At 51.0% G+C, this 23471-nt stretch overlaps 1 protein-coding gene across 1 annotated transcript in view; it reads left to right on the top strand.

Moving 5' to 3' along the window:
- The first annotated feature begins 8348 nt into the window (after nt 1-8348).
- The window catches only part of PNPLA1 (patatin like phospholipase domain containing 1), a 51949-nt gene continuing 36826 nt past the window's right edge, over nt 8349-23471 (top strand). Inside the window, exon 1 of the mRNA XM_066359541.1 lies at nt 8349-9391. Coding sequence (XP_066215638.1) covers nt 9187-9391 — 205 coding nt within the window. The 5' untranslated portion in view covers nt 8349-9186. The remainder of the gene's footprint in view (nt 9392-23471) is intronic.

Below are 23471 nucleotides of genomic sequence, written 5' to 3'. Positions count from 1 at the left end.
ATCCGTTCATAGGCGTAGGAACCCATCCAGACATCCGTTCATAGGCGTAGGAACCCATCCATCCAGACATCCGTTCATAGGCGTAGGTACCCATCCATCCAGACATCCGTTCATAGGCGTAGGAACCCATCCATCCAGACATCCGTTCATAGGCGTAGGAACCCATCCAGGCATCCGTTCATAGGCGTAGGACCCCATCCAGACATCCGTTCATAGGACTAGGAACCCATCCAGACATCCGTTCATAGGAGTAGGAACCCATCCAGACATCCGTTCATAGGCGTAGGAACCCATCCAGGCATCCGTTCATAGGCGTAGGAACCCATCCAGACATCCGTTCATAGGCGTAGGAACCCATCCAGGCATCCGTTCATAGGCGTAGGAACCCATCTATCCAGACATCCGTTCATAGGAGGAGGAACCCATCCATCCAGACATCCGTTCATAGGCGTAGATACCCATCCATCCAGACATCCGTTCATAGGCGTAGGACCCCATCCAGACATCCGTTCATAGGACTAGGAACCCATCCAGACATCCGTTCATAGGCGTAGGAACCCATCCAGACATCCGTTCATAGGCGTAGGAACCCATCCAGACATCCGTTCATAGGCGTAGGAACCCATCCATCCAGACATCCGTTCATAGGCGTAGGAACCCATCCAGACATCCGTTCATAGGCGTAGGAACCCATCCAGACATCCGTTCATAGGCGTAGGAACCCATCCAGACATCCGTTCATAGGCGTAGGAACCCATCCAGACATCCGTTCATAGGCGTAGGAACCCATCCAGACATCCGTTCATAGGAGTAGGAACCCATCCAGACATCCGTTCATAGGCGTAGGAACCCATCCAGACATCCGTTCATAGGCGTAGGAACCCACCAGACATCCGTTCATAGGCGTAGGAACCCAGACATCCGTTCATAGGCGTAGGAACCCATCCATCCAGACATCCGTTCATAGGCGTAGGAACCCATCCAGACATCCGTTCATAGGCGTAGGAACCCAGACATCCGTTCATAGGCGTAGGAACCCATCCAGACATCCGTTCATAGGAGTAGGAACCCTCCTCTTTCTGACTCCTGCTCCCCAGGAGGCAGTATTGCCCTGCCCTAATGACCCAGGGCCGGGTACCAGACAGCCAGAGAGCCCGCAGGCATTATTCCAGCCAGCTGATCCCTCTGCTCTGCCTTGTCTTTCTCCCAGGAAACTAAATAAAGGCTCAGGGCCTTGCCTTCCCTTCCTCACTGCAGCCTCCGGCCCAAACCTGCTGCTTCCCCATGTGGCCCTGAGTGGCATGCCAGAAACAGACACGTTAAGTAATAAAAATCTTATTTCAGTGACATTAGCCTCCCCATGTCGTCACTCAGCCACCTCCATAAGTTTAAATTCCACAGGTACAGTCGGTACACCCCTGTGGCGGTGGCCCGGAAAGTTCCTACACGATGCAAAGGGACATGTACACAGGTTGGCTGGTTCTAGTGAAGCCTTGGAAACAACTGGAATGTCCATCAGTAAGAGAATGATAAATACGTTGTCCCGTGGTCTCCTGCGAGGCTACCAAAAGCAGTAAAATGGAAAGGACTCGAGCTATGTATCACAACACTGAAGGAATACGGCAAATGACAGAGCAAATCAATGTGTTCGCTTACACGAATCTAAGGATACCTCTAAAACAATACTATGCATTGTTTACAGAACATATTCACGTAATAAAATGTACAAACATGGAAGGGAAGGATCCTCTCCAACCTGGGACATGGTTCCCCGCGGGAGCAAGAGTGTGGAAGAGCCAGAAAGAACTCAACAGAGGTGTCACTGGCCGCTGTGATGTGCTGTCTCTTTGAAACCGAACAAACATTTGACTGCGCTGAAGTGAAACATCCAGATTTGTTCAGTAGGCCCGGTCGGTTACATGGGTGTTCCCTGTGCTGGTGTTGACGTTTCGCTGTGTGTGTGAGCTGTTTTGTAATGAGAAGATAGGCTGTCCGGGTGAACTCAAGGTTGTGGGCAACATGGAAGCATGCCAGTCAGCTATGTCCCCGGGTCTGCGGTGTCCAGTTCTCTCCTCTCTCCCTACCTCTTAGAGATTTAAAACTGCTGACTTTTCAGAAAAGGCGTAAACACTTGCACCCCACAGAGGATCTACCCACGTGTCAATCAAGAATTCAGAAACGACATCACACGCCTCAAACTGCGGGTTCAATGAATGAGCAGAACCCCACTTTATTGTCCAGGAGGAATAAGAAAGAGAAAAACATTCGTTTTCTTCTAACAAAAGTAATAGTTGTTGGCCCCACCAGCCGCTCAGAAAAGCCGTCTTTGTGTTGCTCTGGGTCCTCCTCTTTGCTCACTCCAGGGACGGCAGCTTTCTTGTCTGAGGTCTTGAACTCTTGCTTGCTTTTTTTTTTTTTTTTAATCCGCTGCATCAGATTGCCAGTGTGCCCGAAGGCTGTGCACACCAGCTCGGGGATCACCGCCAGGGGCCTGAAGGAGAAAAAGGAAGTTGTGGAGGAAGCAGAGGATGGAAGAGATGCACCTGCTAATGGGAACGCTAGTGAGGAAAGTGGAGAGCAGGAGGCTGACAATGAGGCAGATGGAGAAGAGGAGGAAGGAGGGGAGATGGAGGAGGGGGGGGGAGTGGAAGGGAGACGATGGTGAGGAAGAGGATGGAGATGAAGATGAGGAGGCTGAGGCAGCTAGGGGCAGCTGAAGATGATGAGGGTGACAGTGTGGACCAAGAAGCAGAAGACTGATGAAGATGACTAGACAGCAAAAAAGAAAAAAGACGTGGAAACAACTAAAGCATCCCTGGACAGAGGACTGGATAAAGAGGATGTGGTGCATCTATACAATGCAATACCACTCAGCTGTAAGAAATGATGACCTACTGCCAACAGTAGGTTTACAACAACATGGATGGACTTCGAGAACCTTATGCTAAGTGAAATAAAAAAATCAGAAAAAGCTAAGAACTAGATGATTTCACTCATAGATGGAATATAAAACTGAGACTCATGGACATAGAAAAAGTGAGGTGGTTACCAGAGGGGGGGTAGGGGATGGTAAAGGGGGCCAAGTATACAGTAATGGAAGGTGGTTTGACTTTGGCTGATGGGCTCCCAACACAGTGCATAGATCCTGTGCCGTCGATATGCACACGTGAAACCTGTGGGATCCTGTGGACCAGTGTTACCCCACTGCCTTTAATTTCTTAACAACAACAAAAAAAAGGCCACTGTGACCTATTCACCCTCCACTTCCTGTCTCAGGCACTAAACCTGGTCACCCTGGAGAAGAGAGTCCCACTCAACCGCCCACCCACTGTGGGAAGTGCCACCCACAGATGACAGACAGACACTTGCCACCCAACCAAAACCACAGTGTGAATTTGCAGCAGGGGAAGAAAAAGGACCAAAACTCTCAGGGCCCTGCTTTTTTTCTTAAAAGTATTTTAAAAAGAAAATTTTGTTTGTATTTTTAATTTATATTTTATATGTTTGTGCATATTGTTACGGGTCAGCCACTTGTTGTATGACCATGTTTATTATAATCTCAAAGGAGAAAAAAACCTTGTATAAAAAAAGCAAAAACATTTCACCTATAATAACAAACTATCTATACTTGAAGTTTATCTTTTGTTTTTACTAAAAGCCAAGGGCAGATTCTATTTGTTGTTTTCAGGGTACTATTTCTACATCTTACTAGACATGTTTAACAGTCCTTGCGTTAGTCATGAGGTTGTCAGCAGAGGATAGCCAATGAACAGTGGCTTCAACAACAAACATGCAATGAACTAATCCACCAGGAAGGGGACAAGTGGTTTGGGGCTTGGTGTCGTCACTCAACAATCTCAAGGACCCGGGCTCTTCTTTCTCTTCTGCTTTCCTCACAAGTGTGTGGCCAACATCCTCCAAACTGGCCCTGAATGACCTCCACCTTCTGCTACTCACACGCCTCCCACTTATCACCAGGGTGGGTCTGTGTGGCCTTGACCCTGGTAAAACGTGGGAGGGGCGTGAGTACGGCAGAAGGGATGGCATCACTCCTGAGGTTAAGTTGTAAAAAAACTGTGGCTTCCATCTTGAGTTCATTCTCTCTCTCTCTCTCTCTCTCTCTCTCTCTCTCTCTCTCTCCCCCCCACTCTCTTTCTCTCCCTTGCATCTCTTACTCTGGGAAAAGCAATCTGTCCTCTTGTGGGCAGCCCAAGCGAGAAGCTTCCTGTCAACAGCCAGCTGAGAACGGACGCCTCCCGACAACCATTGACTGCACTTGGAAGTGGATTCTTCCACCCCAGCGGCCCCTGAGATGACTGCTATCAGCTTGACTGAGAGACCCGGAGCCCAGACTGCCCGGCTAAGCCCTATCTGGGTTCCCAATCCGCAGAAATAGTGTAAGATAACAAATGCTTGTTATTTTGAGGCATTCTTTCTTAGGTAGTTTGTGGCACCGCAATAGATAATGGATGCGCTCAGTGACTGCCATGTGCCCCAAAAGATGACCGTCATAGCCCCCAGCACCCTGTTCTCACACGACAGCATCTCAGGCAGGCAGAGAGGGTGATGAGGTGAAAGGGGCTGGCCTCGTGTTCCTTTGTTGTTTTATCAAGAAGGAAAACCTCCCTTAGGAGCCACCCAGCAGATTTCCCCTTACATCTCATTGGCCAGAACTGGGTCTCTAACAGCCTTTAGCTGCAAGGGAGGCAGGGAAATCAATAACAGTGTGATAACTGTGTGCGGTGCCAGGTGTGTGTGTGTGGGAATATTTTGTAAAGTATACAGTTGTCTAACTGAAACTAATACAGAATAACACTGAATGTAAACTATAATAAAAAAAAAATTGGGCTTTCTGGGTGCTTTGCGGGGGAGTAGGCATGGAACAAGCAGGCTGCTCTGTGGCGACAACAGCATCCCCCAGTCCTTCCTGCAGGTGCGGCGGGTCTGGGTGTTCCCACTGGGGGTCAGCTTACTGGTTCCTTTGTATGGTGTGTTCACTGTAAACTGGAAGTTAGGCCTCCATGAGATTCAAGGTTAAACCATTATCGCTAGGATTACTCACTGGCGATGCTGTGACCTTCATACTCTTCCCACATCAAGAGGCAACCGGGATCTTCACTAAATAAACATTTTATAAGACTCAATCGTCCATGAAAGGCTAAGCAGGGCCCCCCAAGGAGCTGTGTCCATCTCCAAATGTAGAGCTGTGTCAGCAAAAGGCTCCCTTTATCTTACACTTGGGGAAACCGTGTTCTTCCATGAATTCAGCTCGGGTTGTGTGTTGTCCGAATTGCATGTGAGAAGCAGTCTCACGGGCCGATGAGTCACAGGAAAGGCGTGAACTTCATTTAAAACACCCGAGAGGTTATGGGATGACTTTAAAAATCTAGCGCAGAAACGTTGGAATGGGATCCTTTCGTGATGTCGTCCACTTGAAGTGCGTAGGGCTCTCGGTGTCCTGTCAGGAGCGAGGGGAAATGAGATGAACCTTCTCGGTCGTTCAACACCGAGGGACGGGACAGGTAGACACAGGACAGGCGAGCCCTGTGGCCCTGCAGTCAGATGTGCAGAGCACTCTGCCAAGGTCTGTGCTTGGTGAACATGTTAACAGCTCCTACAGGACCTTCTCAGGTGCAGTCGTGAGTTTCTAGTTTGCTTGTTTGCACCTGCTGTGGTCTCCACTGTCCCCATCTCCATGAAACTGAAGAATATCTTCTGCCAGCCCTGGCTGGTGGCTCAGTGGATAGAGTGTTGGTCTGGCGTATGGACGTCCGGGTTTGATTCCTGGTCAGGGCACACGGCAGAAGCGACCATCTGCTTGTCTCTCTCTCCTCTCCCTCTTCTCTCCCTTTTCCCATCTTGAAGCCAGTGGCTCAGTTGATTTGAGCGTGGCCCCAGGCACTGAGGATAGCTCGGTTGGTCTGAGCACATCAGCCTCAGGTGCTAAAAAGAGCTTGTTACTTGAGTATCGGCCCCAGACAGGGGTGGCTGGGTGGATCTGTCAGGGGGCATGTGGGCGTCTGCCTCACTATCTCCCCTCCTCTCAGCTAAAAAATAAAATAAAAACAAAACAGAAAAAGGGAAAGGAAAAAAATAAAAAAGAATATGTCCTCCCAATGAAGCCTGGGGCCTAATCTGACAGCCAGGCCTGAGAAGTGGGGACGTCAGGACAAGTACTTGTCCTTGAAAGGATGGCGAGCCCCCAGCCTTCTCAAGCCCCTGCAGCCCGTGTAGAGCGAGGTGGGCTCGCTTCCTATTTCGCCGGGAATAGTGAGATGACATGGAAGGGGATACTTCTCCAAGGTTGTCTTTCTTCAACGTGACCCTGTGCCACTCCCTGCTGCTTACCCTTCTCTGTGGCTCCAAAAGGCAGGGGCATCTGTCCCCATCTCCGGAGTCCCCCCCGAACCCCCAGCTCTAATGTCTTGCTGTCATCTCAGATTCGTCTTACAGTGAACTCAGCCTCCGCCCAGTTTCCCGGAGTCAGCAAAAGGCAGCCCCGCCCCTCCCCGCCCCCAGGGCGTCAGCCTTGGCTCCTGCGGCCCATCCAGCCGGTCCCCAAGTCTCGCTGGCTCCACTCCCTGTCTTCCCTCAGCCACCGCCCTGGCCTGGCTGCCCGCACCCCTGGGAGGACGCAGCACAGGCCCTCATCCCTCGTCCTCCAGCCTGGGCTCCCTGCCCGGCGGGACTCCCGCCCAAGAACTCGCCCACCTCCTCCCGAGTGTCCGCAATGGCACCCGCCTGTTCCCGAGGCCTTGGCCCGACTACCCTTCGATGATAACAGACATGCCTCATGCCAGGCATTTTACAGCCATACCTTTAACCTTTAAACGACTGCGCGGCATGGGTACATATTATTGTCCCTTTTACAGATGAGGAAAACTGAAGCCTGGCGAGGTCACACGGGTCACGCTGCCCATAAACAGCAGAGCTGGGATTCGACCTGTGTCTGTCTGACCCAAAGCACTTCATCTGTGTTACTGCCCGCCACACCGCCCACCCCTCCTCTGTGTGGAGCTGGTGCTGTTCCGTGCCGTATAACCCCACCCTACCCTACCCGCACCTTCTTCAGATCCCGCAGCCCACACACATGCTCCCCTGGCGGTTCCAGCCCACGCTGCTCACCCTGGTCACCCCACGGCCCTGGCGCAACTCTCGGCCCGCACAATTTGGTGCTTAATTAGAGACCGCCTTGTCTGGCTGTCTGGTTCCCTCACATTTGCTTGTCTTGTTCCTAAGAAGCCTGGAAATGTCTGAATTCAGTCAGGGAGGATACTTCCACTTGCTCCTGTCCCCCGGGGCCCCCGACAGGGCTGGGTGCGCAGACACCCAGGGGGGCTGACCTGGTTTCCCAGGAAGGAGGCAGGGTCACCATGCTCGGACAGCTCAGTGGGCTCCACCCTGGCTGGCACGTCCCTACCCTCTGCCCCAGCAAGGAGCCTCAAATCTCTGTGTGCCCCCCACACACTTGCTGTTTGTTTACACACACATTTCATCGAAAAGTCTCTTTCCCAGAGGGAGGCAATTCTATACCTGGAACTACGAACCCAAGAGAGAGAACCCCGCACCTGAATCCTGGGCGTGGCCCTGACGGTGGAAACCCAAAAGGGCCAGTGAAGGCCTGATCCCACCTCCCAGCAGAGCATGGGGCTGGGCTGGCCGCTGGGTAGGGTACTTGGCGTCTCATTTCTCATTCTGGTCCTGCCTCTGCATGGTCTGGAGGTCGGGATGGTGCGTGTGTGTGTGTGGGGGTAGCTGTGAAGTTTTCAGGTTGTGAGGAAGATTCCCCCCCTCCCTAGAGCGGCGCTGCACAGCTCCAGAGGGGGCGTGCACGGGGGGGGGGGGCCTGGCACACCCCTGGTCCCCATGCGCCACCTCCCTACCCTCTAGGCTGCAAAACATCTCTGCCCTGATCCTGACACCCATCTCTGTCCTCCCCGGCTGTTTACACTCGGGGCCACATGGCGCCGTCTCACACTTCCCAGTCCGAAGTGGGAAGAAGGGTGAACTCTATGAAGCTCCCAACGCTTAGAATGATGGAGACGTCAGACGGACACTTAGGAGACAGCACTGAGGTCTGAGGTCTGGGAGGGGGTGTGCTGACAAAGGGTCAGGGGGTCCGTGAAGGGCCGGCCTGAGAGAAAAGGCGGTGAGGATGGAGAGGCGGTGGTGGGCGGGGCCCCGAAGCCCAACCTGTCTTCTTTAACAACGTCCTCGGTCCCTCCGTCCGTCCCAGGCCAGTCCTAACATGTGAACCAACCAGTGACTAAGCGACCGGCGGCTTGTGTAAGAAGGACGAGTCAGTGCAGCCGCGCAGCACTCACACAGGCCACGGCGCCCGGAGGGGGACCGCAGGGAGGGCCCCCAAAGGGGGCAGGGGCGAGGGAAGTGCGCTCCCTCCAGAAGCCGAGCCGACCTGCCGGCCCTGCCCCCGTGGGGAGGAGCCGGTTCTCCCGGAGGGGGACCGCAGGGAGGGCCCCCAAAGGGGGCAGGGGCGAGGGAAGTGCGCTCCCTCCAGAAGCCGAGCCGACCTGCCGGCCCTGCCCCCGTGGGGAGGAGCCGGTTCTCCCGGAGGGGGACCGCAGGGAGGACCCCCAAAGGGGGCAGGGGCGAGGGAAGCGCGCTCCGTCCAGAAGCCGGAGCCGACCTGCCGGCCCTGCCCCCGTGGGGAGGAGCCGGTTCTCCCGGAGGGGACCAGCCTCCACCCCTCCCCTGCCGCAGCGCCCCAGGCGGGAGGCACCCTGATAACCATCCGTGGGAGTTTTGCAACTCGATGTGTGGAGCCTTCTGGGCTGAGGGCTGAGCGGCGCCCGCCTCTTTGGGCCTGGCCTAGGCGGCAGCTCGCGTGCCCCCGGGTGGTACCGGCGCGGGCAGACGGGCACACGGCCGAGGACTCTGCCGGAGATGAATCTAGCCGCGCGATGAAGCCGGGACCGGACCTGCCCCAGGCCCAGACGCTGCTCACACACCCAGGAGCCGTCGTCACCTTGTCCTGCTGGAGCTCAACAGGCCCAGGCGGCTGTCTGCGCCACCCGTGGGTGCCCCAGCCGGCCGCATTCCAGGCTCCGGGCTGGCAGGGCGGCTTGGCAGCCTCTTCCGACTTCCGACGGGCAGGCGGCCCCAGCTCAGGCAGGCCCGCGCTGAGGGGTGACTCTTCCCCGCCACAGGGGACCCCAGGCGGAGGAGATGGAAGAACAGGTGTTCAAGGGGGACCCGGACACCCCTCACTCCATCTCCTTCTCGGGCAGCGGCTTCCTCTCCTTCTACCAGGCCGGGGCCGTGGACGCCCTGCGGGACCTGGCCCCCCGGATGCTGGAAACGACCCATCGCTTCGCGGGGACATCCGCGGGTGCGGTGATCGCGGCCCTGGTCATCTGCGGCATCGAGATGGGTAAGGCCTCCGTGCCGGGTTTCCTGGGAGTCTCTGGAGGGAGCCCCCAAAGCGGAGCCTCAGGGACGCTTTGGGGAGCAAAGCCAGGACTTCTGGGAGACAGGAGAGGATGAGGTGGGTCTAGTGGGGTGGGGTGGGGGGCAGCTGAGACATGGAAGCTGAGGTCTGCCTGGTACTGGCCTCTGACCCACCGGGTGAGCTTGGACCCATCTCTCTCTCTCTCTCTCTCCTTCAGCGCTCTTACCTGTCATGTCCTGCCTCCCTGGGTTTGAGGCAATATCTCCCCCAAACCTCCTGGTCTTGGAAGTTGCACCATGGCGCAGTCAGATGTGGGGGTGAAGTGTCCTGCCTGGCCTCATGTGAAATGCAGGCGTCCTTGGGAAGGGCGACACTCCCTGTCTGTGTCACCTTGGTGGGGATGGATTTGTTAGGCCTGCTCCCAGGTGGCTGGAGAGGGGAAAGCTGGAGGGATGTGTACAGGGCAGGAGGGATGGGTACAGGGGCAGGAGGGTGAGGACCTGGGAAGGAATGTGGAAGCCCTCACTCCACTGTCTGCCGGCTCCTCCAGGGGCCCCTGGGAGAAGGACGGGGCCAGACCACTGACCCGGAGGGCAGACACCATCTGTGCAGGCGAGTGGGCATGTTCCCAGCAGCCCCAGACAGCAGGCCTAGACCTGGCACTGAGGAGGCCCAGTGTCCATCCACATGGGCCACCCCGGGTGCATTTATTCATGTACTGCACTGCTGTTAGGTGCCGCCCAGCTCTGTTCCAGGAACAAGGGATAGAGTCCCTGTCCTCATGAGGCAGGAAGTCTAGGGAGAGGGACACGTCATGAACAATCAAACAAGTAACCTTATGAGGGTCAGGATCTATGAATAAAAATATAGCAGGAAAGGTCAGAGAATAAAGTGGGAACTCTTCTAGAAAGGGTGGTCAGGGAAGCCCTCTTGGAGGAGGTGACATAGAAGCAGATACCTGAGCGTAGTAAGAGAAGATGCCATTTGAAGATCAGGAAGGAAAGAATGTTGGAGGTGGAGGAGCAGCCAGGGAGCTGGCGGGTGAGGAGGAGAGGGGGTGGGGATCAGGCCAGGGAGGCCAGCAGGGGCCAGGTCACGTGGGGCCTTGCAGCCAGAGGAGCAAACTCGAGTTCCTCTCCAAGAGGTGATGTGGGGGTGGCTGAGGGCACATACGACAGACACACGGTTGGGTCCCAGCCCTGTCATTTCACAATGTGGACCTGGGGCAGAGGACTGAACACTCTGTACCTCAGTTTCTGCATCTGTAAGGTGGGGATGCTACTCATACCTCATTCCCAGGGTAGAGACAAGAAAGCCATTGTAGGTCTAGGCCGGGGGTGAGCCGGGCAGGTGGAGGGCGGGGAGGGCGGGGAGAGCCGGTGGGATGACTGGATCCAGGATGTGCTTGGAAGGCAGAGCCGGTGAGACGGGCTGGGGGACCAGCTGCGGTGTGGGAGGACGAGCTGCCCACAGGCCCCTGCCGGCCTCGGGACCTCTGTGCTGGGCGGGAGCACTTCGACTTTGTCTTAGAGAATAGCGGTGCCTGTTCACGAGTGCCTCTTGTGTGCAAGATCCTTTTTCTTTTAAATATCATGTATGTAATAAATAAATTCTCACGGACAACATTCAAGCAATGCCAAATTCTATAGAGCAAAAGTATATGAAGTACAAAAAAAAAAAATCTTCGGCCCTGGCCGGTTGACTCAATGGTAGAGCGTCAGCCCCGGCGTGTGGAAGTTCCAGGTTCAATTCCCGGCCAGGGCACACAGGAGAAGCACCCATCTGCTTCTCCACCCTTCCCCCATCTCCTTCCACTCTGTCTCTCTCCTCCCCCCCCCCCCCCCCGCCCTCAGCCAAGGCTCCACTGGAGCAAAGTTGGCCCGGGCGCTGAGGATGGCTCTGTGGCCTCTGCCTCAGGTGCTAGAATGGCTCTGGTTGCAACAGAGCAACACCCCAGATGGGCAGAGCATCATCCCCTGGTGGGCATGCCAGGTGGATCCGGGAGTCTGTCTGACTGCCTCTCAGCTTCTCACTTCAGAAAAATCCAAAAAAATCTTCACTGACCCTCCCCCTACCCCCCAACCCCACTCTTCCGCCCATCCATAGTCAGTGCATGTAATAAATAAATTCTCATGGACAACATTCAAGCAATGCCAAATTCTATAGAGCAAAAGTATATGAAGTACAAAAAAAAAAAATCTTCGGCCCTGGCCGGTTGACTCAATGGTAGAGCATCAGCCCCGGCGTGTGGAAGTTCCAGGTTCAAGTTCCAGCTAAGGGCTCTGCTTGGGTCCTTCTAGATCGTTTTTTTACGCACAGAATCCTCTGTGAATGTGGTGGTTAATGCTTCAGTCACCCAGTGGATGGACCCTAGGACAGGCCTTCAGGCAGGACAGCCCCCACTCCCTGTCCTGGACTCACAGAGATCCCACCCTTGGCGACACCCTGCCTCTGGGATATGTCTCACTTTTAAAAATATTTTATTGATTGATTTTATGGAGAGAGAAGAGGGGAGTCGAGAAGTTTCTATTCATAGCTGCTTCACTTTGGTTGTTCATTGATCGCTTGTCGTATGTGCCCTGACCGGGCAAGCCCAGGGTTTCGAACCGGCGACCTCAGCATTCCAGGTCAACGCTCTCCCCACTGCACTGCCACCGGTCAGGCCGATTCTCTTACTCTTCAGGCGTCTGTGTCGCTCACCTGCTCCATTGCCCACAACATCCTCATGTCGCCTTCTTGACTTCTTACAATAGCCATCTGGGAAAGACAATGGTGTCTTCCTCCCTCCGGCATTCGAGGACTTTTCAGAATTAGTTCAGTTCAATCAATTCCATAAATACTGCCCAGAATCTACTTGGCCAGAATGTGAAGGGCCTGGACAGCAGGAGAGAGCAACTAAAACCCCTGGGAGGGACATCTGACTGCAGGTGTGACCAAGGCCTGGACCGCGGGCCGCAGGGGATTAGGAGGGAGGTTCAGGGAAGGGTGAGCTGCCGGTGGGACTTGCTCTTTGCGCGGCAGCTTGTTTACACGATGCACCAGCGCCATTCCGGTCTACCCCGTTCACTTCAACTGCCATGTGATTTGCTATTAACTAGTGCTCCCTCTGTCTCAGGCTCAGTTCTGAGTCTTTGGGATATTAACTCATTCGGTCCTCACAACAACCGTCTGAGGTGAAAACTATTATTATCTCCATTTTACAACAGAGGAGGCAACTGAGTCGCAGAATGCTTCAATAACTCACCTACGGTCAGACAAAAGCTGGGATTTGAACCCTGGCCAGCAGAGTCTGCACACTCACCTTTGAAACCACTCTGCTTCTTGGCAAAGGGGTGTCTGGGGCGCAGAGGCTGGTTGTGTAAATAGTGGAGTCGGGGGAGTCTGAGCAGGTGGAAGTCGCACTCGGATCTGGGGAGATAGTCTCTACGCTGAGGGACAAGTGACTTGTCATCAGTCAGAAGCACAATAAGGACCAGGACTCGGTCTCCTGGCTGTCTTCCAGGCTCCTTGCCTCTTCCAGTATATACCCCAGGCGGCCTATCTCACGGTTCGTGGAGCCATTCTCCTGGTGGCCACGGCCCGCTTTCGTTGCTATGAACAACCCCGCAGAGAGCCTCCATGTCTGTGTTCACCGTGCCCACATGGATCGCGTCCCTTGGGTACGCATCACGTGAACTATACCAGACCTGGCTGAATTCCTCTCCGAAGGGGTTCTAGCAATTTAACCACCGATTTCCCCACAATGTCATCAACCCTGGGTACTGTCAGACTGCAAAGTTTTAATTCAACCGAATGAATGTGAAATGATGTCTCACTTTGTTTAATCTGCCTATCCTGATGACTAGTGATGTTAAGCATGTCTGTGTATTTATTGATCACGTGTGCTTCCTCTTCTGTAACTTGCCTGCTTCTAACCTTATCCTGTTTTTTTCTTTTAAGATTTTATTTATTCATTATAGAGAGGAGAGAGAGAGAGAGAGAGAGAGAAGGGGGGAGGAGCAGGAAGCATCAACTCCCATATGTGCCTTGACCAGGCAAGCTCAGGGTTTTGAACCGGCAACTTCAGCGTTTCCAGGTTGACGCTTTATCCACTGCACCACCACAGGTCAGGCTATCCTGTTTTTTTCTACGGCGTTAGCTTTTTCTCTCTTAATTTGTAGATGTTCTTTTTATAGTCTGTACCCTAATCATTTGTGAGTTACAGACACCGCCGCTACCTGATTCTGCCCCATGGTTTGTTGTTATTTTGTGTATTATGTCTCCTGTCATTCAGAAAATTATTATTTTAATGAGTCAAATGTATCAATCTTTTCCTCTTACAAATTTTTAAAAAATTATCTTTCCTTTGTTACCATGATACCTTCTATGTGTTCTTTCAAACCCTGTTTTAAGGTTTTGCTCTTTCCTATTTAGGTTAATCCAGCTGGGATTTATTTTGTAGTTGGTTTGAGGTAGAGACCTATGTTTTTAATGATTTTTGCCGTGTGCTAACCTAACCCATTACCCCACCATTTACAGACGGCCCTTTCCACACGTGTTTGATGTGCTGCCTCTGGCTTGTTCAGGTTCCTGGGATCTCAACAGTCTGTCCCTATAGTTTCTCTTCCTGCCACTGGCTGACTGGTCTGCTTCTGCGCCACATCACACTGCTCTAATCACTAGAGCCTTATGGTAAGGGTCCATCGTACATGGCCCATTCCTCCTCCTCTTCCCATTTCATCTTCAAATGCTGCCTCTGTTATTCTAGACCCTTTCTCCCTCAGATGAAAAGCTCTGTTGGGATTTTGACTGAAATGACATCTTCTGGCCTTTTCTCCTCCTTTAATAAAGATTTTTTTTCCTTCTTTTTCAAGTGAGAGGAGGGGAGATAGAGAAACAGACTCCCACATGTGCCCCAACTGGGATCCACCCAGCAACCCCTGTGTTGGGCCAGTGTTCTGCCCATCTGGGACCATGCTCCCAATTGAGCTATTTTTAGCACCTGAGGCAGAGGCTCCATGGAGCCATCCTCACTGCCCAGGGCCGATGCACTCAAACCAGTCCAGTCATGGCTGTGGGAAGGGAAGAAACAGTGAGAGAGAGAAGAGAGAGGGAATAGGGGAGGGAGGAGAAGCAGGTGGTCACTCCAGTGTGCCCTGACTGGGAATTGAACCTGAGACATTCACATGCTGGGTCGGCACTCTACCACTGAGCCAGCCAGCAGGGCTCAATAAAGATTTTGTATGTCTTTTATTAGATATGTTAGTTTTTGTTGCTTTGAGAAATGGTATCTTTTCCTAATCTAATCTAATTGGTTATTGCTGATATAAAGCATGTTGGGTCTTTTGCATATTAATTTTGTTTTGAGTAACCTTGTTGAACTTCTTAATAGTTCTAAAAGTTTGTTGGTAGATCATCTCATATTTTATGTGTAAGCAATCACACGATCTGCATATAACCAAAGATTTTCTCTTTTTAAAATATTTCTTCAGCACACGGGTCCCAGGGCCCCTCTCCTCTTGCTCCCAGCCGGGCTCTTCGGTCCCGTGCCAGCTGGGGCAGCAGTGGGTTCATCCGGAGACGTGCGTCTCGCTCTGTGATAGGGCCGACAGGTTCATCCGGAGACGTGCGTCTCGCTCTGTGATAGGGCCGACAGGTTCATCCGGAGACGTGCGTCTCGCTCTGTGATAGGGCCGACTTGCGGGCATGTGAGAATGTTTGTCAAAACCCCTAACACGGTGCCTGTTTGGTTTTGTGTTGGAGAAGCAGTCAACGTTTGTTCATTCATTCATTCATTCATCCATCCAAGGAGAGATGCTCTCCGTGACAACCAGCAGGGATTCAAAATTTCCAATGTGATCAGGAGCAGGGAGGAAAGCTTGTGTCATTTTGAAAAACAAAATATTTTTCTTATCAAAGAATATGGATCTGGTGGACTTAAAACCCCACCCCCGGCCCTGGCTGGTTGGCTCAGCGGTAGAGTGTCAGCCCAGAGTGTGGAAGTCCCGGGTTCGATTTCTGGCCAGGGCACACAGGAGAAGCGCCCATCTGCTTCTCCACCTTTCCCCCTCTCCTTTCTCTCTGTCTCTCTCTTCCCTTCCTGCAGCCAAGGCTCCACTGGAGCAAAGTTGGCCCGGGCGCTGAGGATGGCTCTGTGGCCTCTGCCTCAGGCGCTAGAGTGGCTCTGGTTGCAGCAGAGCAACGCCCCAGATGGGCAGAGCATCACCCCCTAGTGGGCATGCCGGGTGGATCCCGGTCGGGCACATGCGGGAGTCTGTCTGACTGCCTCCCCGTTTCCAACATCAGAAAAAAAAAATGTTTGTCAAAACCCCTAACACGGTGCCTGTTTGGTTTTGTGTTGGAGAAGCAGTAAACATTTGTTTATTCATTCATTCATTCATTCATTTATCCAAGGAGAGATGCTCTCCATGACAACCAGTGGGGATTCAGAATTTCCAATGTGATCAGAAGCGGGGAGGAAAGCTGCGTCATTTTGAAAAATAAATATTTTTCTTATCAAAGAATATGGATTTGGTGGACTTAAAACCCCATCCCTGGCCCTGGCCAGTTGGCTCAGTGGTAGAGCGTCAGCCCAGAGTGTGGAAGTCCCGGGTTCGATTTCTGGCCAGGGCACACAGGAGAAGCACCCATCTGCTTCTCCACCCCTCCCTCTCTCCTTCCTCTCTGTCGCTCTCTTCCCTTCCCGCAGCCAAGGCTCCACTGGAGCAAAGTTGGCCCCGGGCGCTGAGGATGGCTCCGTGGCCTCTGCCTCAGGCGCTAGAATGGCTCTGGTTGCAGCAGAGCAACGCCCCAGATGGGCAGAGCATCGCCCCCTAGTGGGCTTGCCAGGTGGATCCCAGTCGGGTGCATGTAGAAGTCAGACTGCCTCCCAGCTTCTAACTTCAGAAAAATACAAAAAAAAACCCAAAAAAACAAAAACAAAAGACCCATCCCCACTTAAGCTAGCTACTCCTTGGCATCTTCCCTCTATAAAAACTGCACAAGAAGCCAATCATCGTTTATCTATCCATTCAACGCGTGTTTGCTGAACACGTACTAGGTCCTGCAGAGGATACAGAGACAGGATACACAACGCAACTCTGTCCTTGCGCCCAAGGAGCTTGCGGTCTCCTCAAACCCGAAGGCACCAGGCGCCAGGTATTCATAATGCCAGAAAGTTCCAGCTGAATGTTAGAAAATGGGAAGGCACAGGAATGCCGAGGGAGGGAGCAAATGCCTCCAATCATGGAAGGCTTCATGCAAGTGGTGTTTGAGCTGCTGCTTGACAGGTGTGTAGGTATCTGTCAGGTAGGGACAGGCTGGGCGGGAGCCTAGACTCCTAGTGAGGTCGGGACATGGCGACAAACATGGTCATGCAGCGGGGAGTGTGGTGCCTCCAGTGGGTGGTGAAGCATGCAGGACCACTGGTGTCAATGTGAAAAATTTCATGATAGAATACTTACTATACTCTATGCCATAATTTTGATATTCTCTTTTAGTAGTTAAAAAAAACTACTGCACATTCAAATCACCTGAGGAGCTTTGAAATATTTCTTGCCCAGGATTCTCCAAAACCAAATTAAATCAGGATCCCTGAGGACAGAACCCAGGCACCCAGGGAGTTTCAGTTTGCACCCATGGTTGAGAGCCAGCGCCCTTCGGAAAGCTACGACGTGTCACCTCCCCTGAGATGCTGTGAGTGGGTATCCAGGCAGTGGAAACGGGTCAGACACTTCATACAGAAACTTGTAAGATGCCCATTGAGGACCTGGGCTAATGAAAATTCTGTACCCGAGGTTTCATGGGCAATGGCTTTTTCCAGAGTAGAGGGAAACAGTTTAACTACAGTGGCTTTACGCCGGAGTAACTTTCCGTGAGGGCCTCTGGCTGGGCCATAGGTGAGGGAGACTTGATCTCGCCTAAAAGGGCTGGTCCATCTCGTCCCCCTATGATCCCCACACCCAACCTCTTTTCTGATAAGTGGGAAGATCTGGACCCACAGTCTCTCCTGATTTTCTTCCCTAGCTTTTTTTTTTTTTTATAACTTTTCAAAACAACTTTTCAAGATATAATTCACATATTATACAATTTACATTTTATTTTATTTTATTTTATTTTTTTAAGTGAGAGGAGGGAAGATAGTGAAACAGACTTCCATGTGTGCCCCAACTGGGATCCACTCAGCAAACCCCATTCAGCGCCGATGCTCAAATAAACTGAGCTATTTTCAGTGCCTGAGGCTGACACACTGGGACCAACCTGAGCTATCCTTAGTGCCCTGGCCAATGCTCGAAGCAATTGAGCCACTGGCTGCAGAACAGGAAGAGAGACAGAAGGAAGGGGGGCGGGGAGAAGCAGCTGGTCGCTTCTCATGTGAGCCCTGACCAGGATGTCCATATGTCCAGTAGACATTCTATCCACTGAGCCACCGGCCAGGGCCACAATTCACCATTTAAAGCATACAATTCAGTGGCTTTTAATGTATTCGCGGAGTTGTCCATCCAACATCGCAATCAATTACACTGGGGAACAAAATTTTTGTTGCATCCACAAAAACACTTGTTCTTACCTAATTTGAGCATGCTGATCTCAAATCTGACAATAGATTTTCTCTGTAAGCTACTGTTTTTGTGCGATTTAAGATTTTAGATTTTCATCTTGTAAAATTTTCAACATTTAGTTTAACACAATGAAGTAGAATGTCTTCTTGGGCATCATCTTTGTGAAAATATAATAATTTATATAATGCAGTAAATATACTAAAAGATATGACTGCATCAGAATTTGTCTACAATTTCAAAATAGAACATATTAAAACATTTATTTTAATCATAAAATTTGCGCAAAACTTATTTAAATTCTATTCAAGCAAAAATTTGCGTTTGTGGCTCTTGGCGTTTGTGTACTTGCTGAGGACAATCTCGTTTGATGCCCCAGCAGTAGTCTGCTCATCACTAACAGCCCCAAGATTTTCGGGAAACTTATCAAGGTGACTGTTCAGGAAGTGAATCTTAACACTCATGTTACATCCAATGTCGCAGAAAGCCAACAGCATCCTTTGAACCAGAAGTTCATAGTTTTCTGCTTTTTTGTTGCCATGGAAGTTCTTTGTAACTGTCACAAAAGACTGCCATGCTGCTTTCTCCTCCATATTCATCTTCCTGGCAAATTCTTCGTCACGTATGAGGGTTCAAATTTGGGGTCCATTGAATATACCTGCTTTTATCTTCTCGAAAGACAAGGCAGGAAAAGCAGAAATCATATGTTGAAAGCATTCACTTTCTCTATTCAAAGCCTGAACAAACTGCTTCATTAAGCCAAGTTTGATGTGAAGTGGGGGAAAAATGATCCTGTCTTGATTAACTACAGGTTCATTCACAATATTTTGCATCCTTACTTCCAGAGCTTCACGTTTCGGCCACTCCTTCTGTGTCCAGTGTTTCTCCTGAGCTCGGCTGTCCCACAAACACAGAAAGCAAGGATACTTTGTGAAACCTCTCTATTGTCCTAGCAGGAAATATACCATTTTAAGATCCACACAAATGATCCAGTTATGCTCCTCATACTTCAGTAAGTTGAGGACAGTTTTTATGTCATTATAATCTTCTCACAGATGAGTTGAATAACCAATTAGAACCACTGCATAAACATTACCGTTGTGTAGAACAGGGGTCCCCAAACTACCGCTCACGGGCCGCATGCGGCCCCCTGAGGCCATTTATCCGGCCCCCGCCGCACTTCCAGAAGGGGCACCTCTTTCATTGGTGGTCAGTGAGAGGAGCATAGTTCCCATTGAAATACTGGTCAGTTTGTTTATTTAAATTTACTTGTTATTTATTTTAAATATTGTATTTGTTCCCGTTTTGTTTTTTTTACTTTAAAATAAGATATGTGCAGTGTGCATAGGGATTTGTTCATAGTTTTTTTATAGTCCGGCCCTCCAGCCATCTGAGGGACAGTGAACTGGCCCCCTGTGTAAAAAGTTTGGGGACCCCTGGTGTAGAAGAGCACATTTCAGACTCTGTTTAGAGCTGTCAAGAAATAGCTACCATTCTGTTGGATGTAAGTGGTAACACCTAGCTGGCTGAGAAGACTACTGATATCATGACAGTAAACAAAGTGTTTGTCTTCAGAAAAAAAGTCCACAAAAATTTGTTCACGCTTCCTGAAATGGGATACTTTAGTCAACTGGTGAAGTACATTCTTTTCTTAAAGCCTGGAGGCTAATAACTCAGCTGCTTTCTTTGATAGGTCCAAATCTCTTACTGACATTCAATTTGGGTTGGCTAAACTGCTGAGGGGTTAATGACTGCTTGGCATCAGAAGAAGACCCTTCAGATTCTACAACCATTTTCTCATGCATCTTATCAAAATATACTTGATCACCATGTCCACTTTCTTTGTCCTTAGAAGAAATAAAACCATTAAAAACTGGAACTGGGAATGTCTCAGAGTGTGGGGTAGGGCATATTGCTGAAGGAATATTAGGATATGCGATCATATGCTGGTTTTTCTTGCCGATGCCCTTTGTATGGATCAGACAGAAATAACAGTCACTGCTGTGGTCCTTAGGTTCATGCCAAACTGTGGGAATACCAAAAGGCATTCCTTTGTGTTTTCCTTTTGTCCAGTCACGAAGCATTTCCTCACAATTATGAAACACAATATGAGGAGCCCAATTCTTGTCTTGATCGCCAAGGGGAACTTGAAAATAGACAATATATGCACGTGTCACAAATGATGAAATATGCCTGACCTGTGGTGGTGCAGTGGATAAAGCATCGACCTGGAAATGCTGAGGTCACCAGTTCGAAACCCTGGGCTTGCCTGGTCAAGGCACATATGGGAGTTGATGCTTCCAGCTCCTCCCCCCTTCTCTCTCTGTGTCTCTCCCTCTCCTCTCTAAAAAAAAAAAAATGAATAAAAAACAAACAAAAAAAAACAAATGATGAAATATTGCGCCTTTGACGTTGAAGTGTGTAACAGCCACATATATAACAGAAGGTGTCAGGACTATTCTTACATTTACGCCTACTCAAAGAAGCCATGATTCAATCTTAAAACAAAATAAGAGGGTGTTTTTATCAGAAAATAATTTTTTACATTTAAAAACAACTACAATTATGTAAAAGTGATGTTTGTAAAACATTAATCGCCTTGTGGTTATGTTCAATCCAAGACTCATTGCCCTTTAACTCCAATTTAAAAACCAATGCATGCCATTAACTTTAATAAAAAGAAATTAAAATTGCATAAAAACTAGAGCATGCATCAAAAAACAGATTTCAGATTTGGAATCAGCGATGCAGAAATATATAGGAATAGTTCTAAAACCTCATGCAACAGAAAAATGAAAAAAAAATTTGTTCCCCAGTGATATAGAATATTTTAATTATCCCCCAAAGGAGCCCAGTAGCCCTAGCTACCTCTCAATTCCTCCACTCCTCCAAGGCCCTAGCAGCCGCTAGTGTCGCTGTTGATTTGCCTGTTCTGGACACTTCACATAAACGGGACCACACAACAGTGGTCTTTCTGTCTCAGTCTTTTCACTCAGCATATTTTCAAGATTCATCCATGTCAGTGCTCACTCCTTACTGCCAAGGAATGTCGCATTGTGCAAATAGACCACGTTTTTTTTTTTAAGTGAGAGGAGCCTCTGGAGATAGTGAGACAGACTCCCACATGCGCCCTGACCAGGATCTACCCAGCAACCCCTGTCTGGGGCCGATGCTTGAATCAACCCAGATATCCTCACTGCTCAAGGCCAACACTTGAACCAATTGAGCCATTGGCTGCAGGAGAGAAAGAGGGAGAGAGGGGGAGGAAGGGGGAAAGAAACAGATGGTTATTTCTCATGTGTACCCTGACCAGGAGAGAGAAGAGGGGGTGGAGCAGGAAGCATCAACTCCCATATGTGCCTTGACCAGGCAAGCCCAGGGTTTCGAACCCACAACCTCAGCGTTCCAGGTCGGCACTCTATCCACTGATCCACCATAGGTCAGGTGATGATGTCACGTCTTCTGAGAGTCTCTCCTGGTTCCCAGCAGGCGCTAACTCCTTGGTGCTCCTGCAGCCTCAGAGACCAGACTCCCCATGGGAAAGAGCCCTGACCAGGAAGCAGGCTTTCTGTATTCTGAGAACAAGGGCTACAAAAGTGTCCGGCAGTCAGACTGTGAGCCTAGCTTGCCACACACATTCTTCTCACATGGGTCTTTTGGGAGAGCAGTGGAGTTCAAACCAAAGCTGGTCCTGGGCCTCCACGCAGCCTTGAGTGACCTTGGACAAGCCTCCCTGAGCCTCAGCTCAGCCACTGTCTGATATGAGAGAACCATGCTGGCCTCCCCGTCCCCGCGGCCGGCTCGGGGGATCGGCAGTGGTCCCTAGGAATGAGCGTTGCAAGAGAAGAGATTGGTACTGTCGTTGCATTGGTTGGAACGGCAGAGGGTTCAACAAGACAGGAGAGCCTTGCTCACTCAGGTGGCCTTTGCACCCCAGTGCCCTAAGGCCGGTGGGGTGGGTCTACGCAGTTAGGACCCAGGTTCCTTCCATTGTGTTGCTCATGGTCCAAGAGGGTTCCTGCCACGTCTGCATTCCAGCCAGTCAGAATTGGGCAGGGAGAGGGCACGCCTCTCCTTCAGGAGCAGGCCTTGGGGGCGGCAGACATCTCATCACCTTACATCGGACATCACGTCACCGTGGGTCCGAACTTAGTCACATGGCCTGCAGGGGAGGCTGGGAAATATATGTAGACTTGAATTGGGGTGGCCACGTGTCCAGCTAAAAATGGAAGCTTCAATCACTAAGAAAGAAGGGAAGAATGGATATTGGGGACAAATGGCTGTCTCTGCCACAATAACCATAATTGGGGATCCGAAGATGATGGAGAGATTCTCTCTCTGCCTGGGACCAAAACCACGACTCCAAACCATAAGATCAAGTCCAGTCTGTTGGCTGGGGGGGGGGGGGGGGGCTCAGCAGTCCTGCCTGGGGGCCTGGGCAGTGAGCCACAACACCCACTGTGTCCCCTACCTAAAATGACCTTCCCTTCTCCTCTCCAGAGACATTATCTCCTCCCCAGAACCCTCCCACGGTGCCCGCCCCCCAACGTCTTTCCCTGATCTGACCTTCCCTTCTCCTCTCCAGAGACATTATCTCCTCCCCAGAACCCTCCCGCTGTGCCCCCCGACGTCTTTCCCTGATCTGACCTTCCCTTCTCCTCTCCAGAGACATTATCTCCTCCCCAGAACCCTCCCGCTGTGCCCCCCGACGTCTTTCCCTGATCTGACCTTCCCTTCTCCTCTCCAGAGACATTATCTCCTCCCCAGAACCCTCCCGCTGTGCCCCCCAACGTCTTTCCCTGATCTGAACTTTGCCCACAGAATCCGTCCACCGGTTCCAGCACTTGATACTATCTGTGCCGTCTTAATTGTTTCAGACGTCGTTTCTCATTTCAGCAACTAGATTGATTGAGCAATCTGGGATCTAATGGGTCCCACGGCCCCCATAAATTGCTCTTCAAATAAGAGCGGCTCGATAAGCTCCTGACCGTCGCTGGCTGTTGGGAGGCAGGCCGCTGAATGTCTTTGCAATTTTTCTATTTTGGGGTTTCCCTGGCTCTTACGGCTATGACTTATAATACCAGAATGTCATGGAAGGAAGGTTAGTGAGTCCAACGTCTCCGTTTAGAAGATAATTGCATTTAGACTTTGGGAGAAGAGGTGACTAGCTGGAGGTGGGACGCACTTAGGCCAGTGGTGTCCGAGGAAGCCCAGGGTTCTCTGGGGCAGGGAGGAGCAGGAGCGGGGGAGGGGCAGGGAGAGGACACACACTGAAGCCGGGGGGCGGGCAAGAATATCCCTGCTGTCCTCTGTCTTACACACAGGGTTTTGTTTTGTTTTCTTTTAAAATTTCATTTAAAGAAAATGTTCCAGTGATTTTTTTTTTTATTTGAAAGTCACTGTTTGAACCTAGTTCCCTCAATGCGCAGACAAAGAAGTTGAGGATCAGATTCTGGCTAAATTACAAAGATAAACAGACTACCCCATTCATCACCCTAGGGCAGGCCCTGGGAACCCAGCAGTGA

Source organism: Saccopteryx leptura, chromosome 1 (genome assembly GCF_036850995.1).
Source record: "Saccopteryx leptura isolate mSacLep1 chromosome 1, mSacLep1_pri_phased_curated, whole genome shotgun sequence".
Classification (NCBI taxonomy): Eukaryota; Metazoa; Chordata; class Mammalia; order Chiroptera; family Emballonuridae; genus Saccopteryx; species Saccopteryx leptura.
The sequence above is the reverse complement of the archived record's forward strand: the minus strand, read 5'-3'. Positions and strand labels throughout refer to the sequence as shown.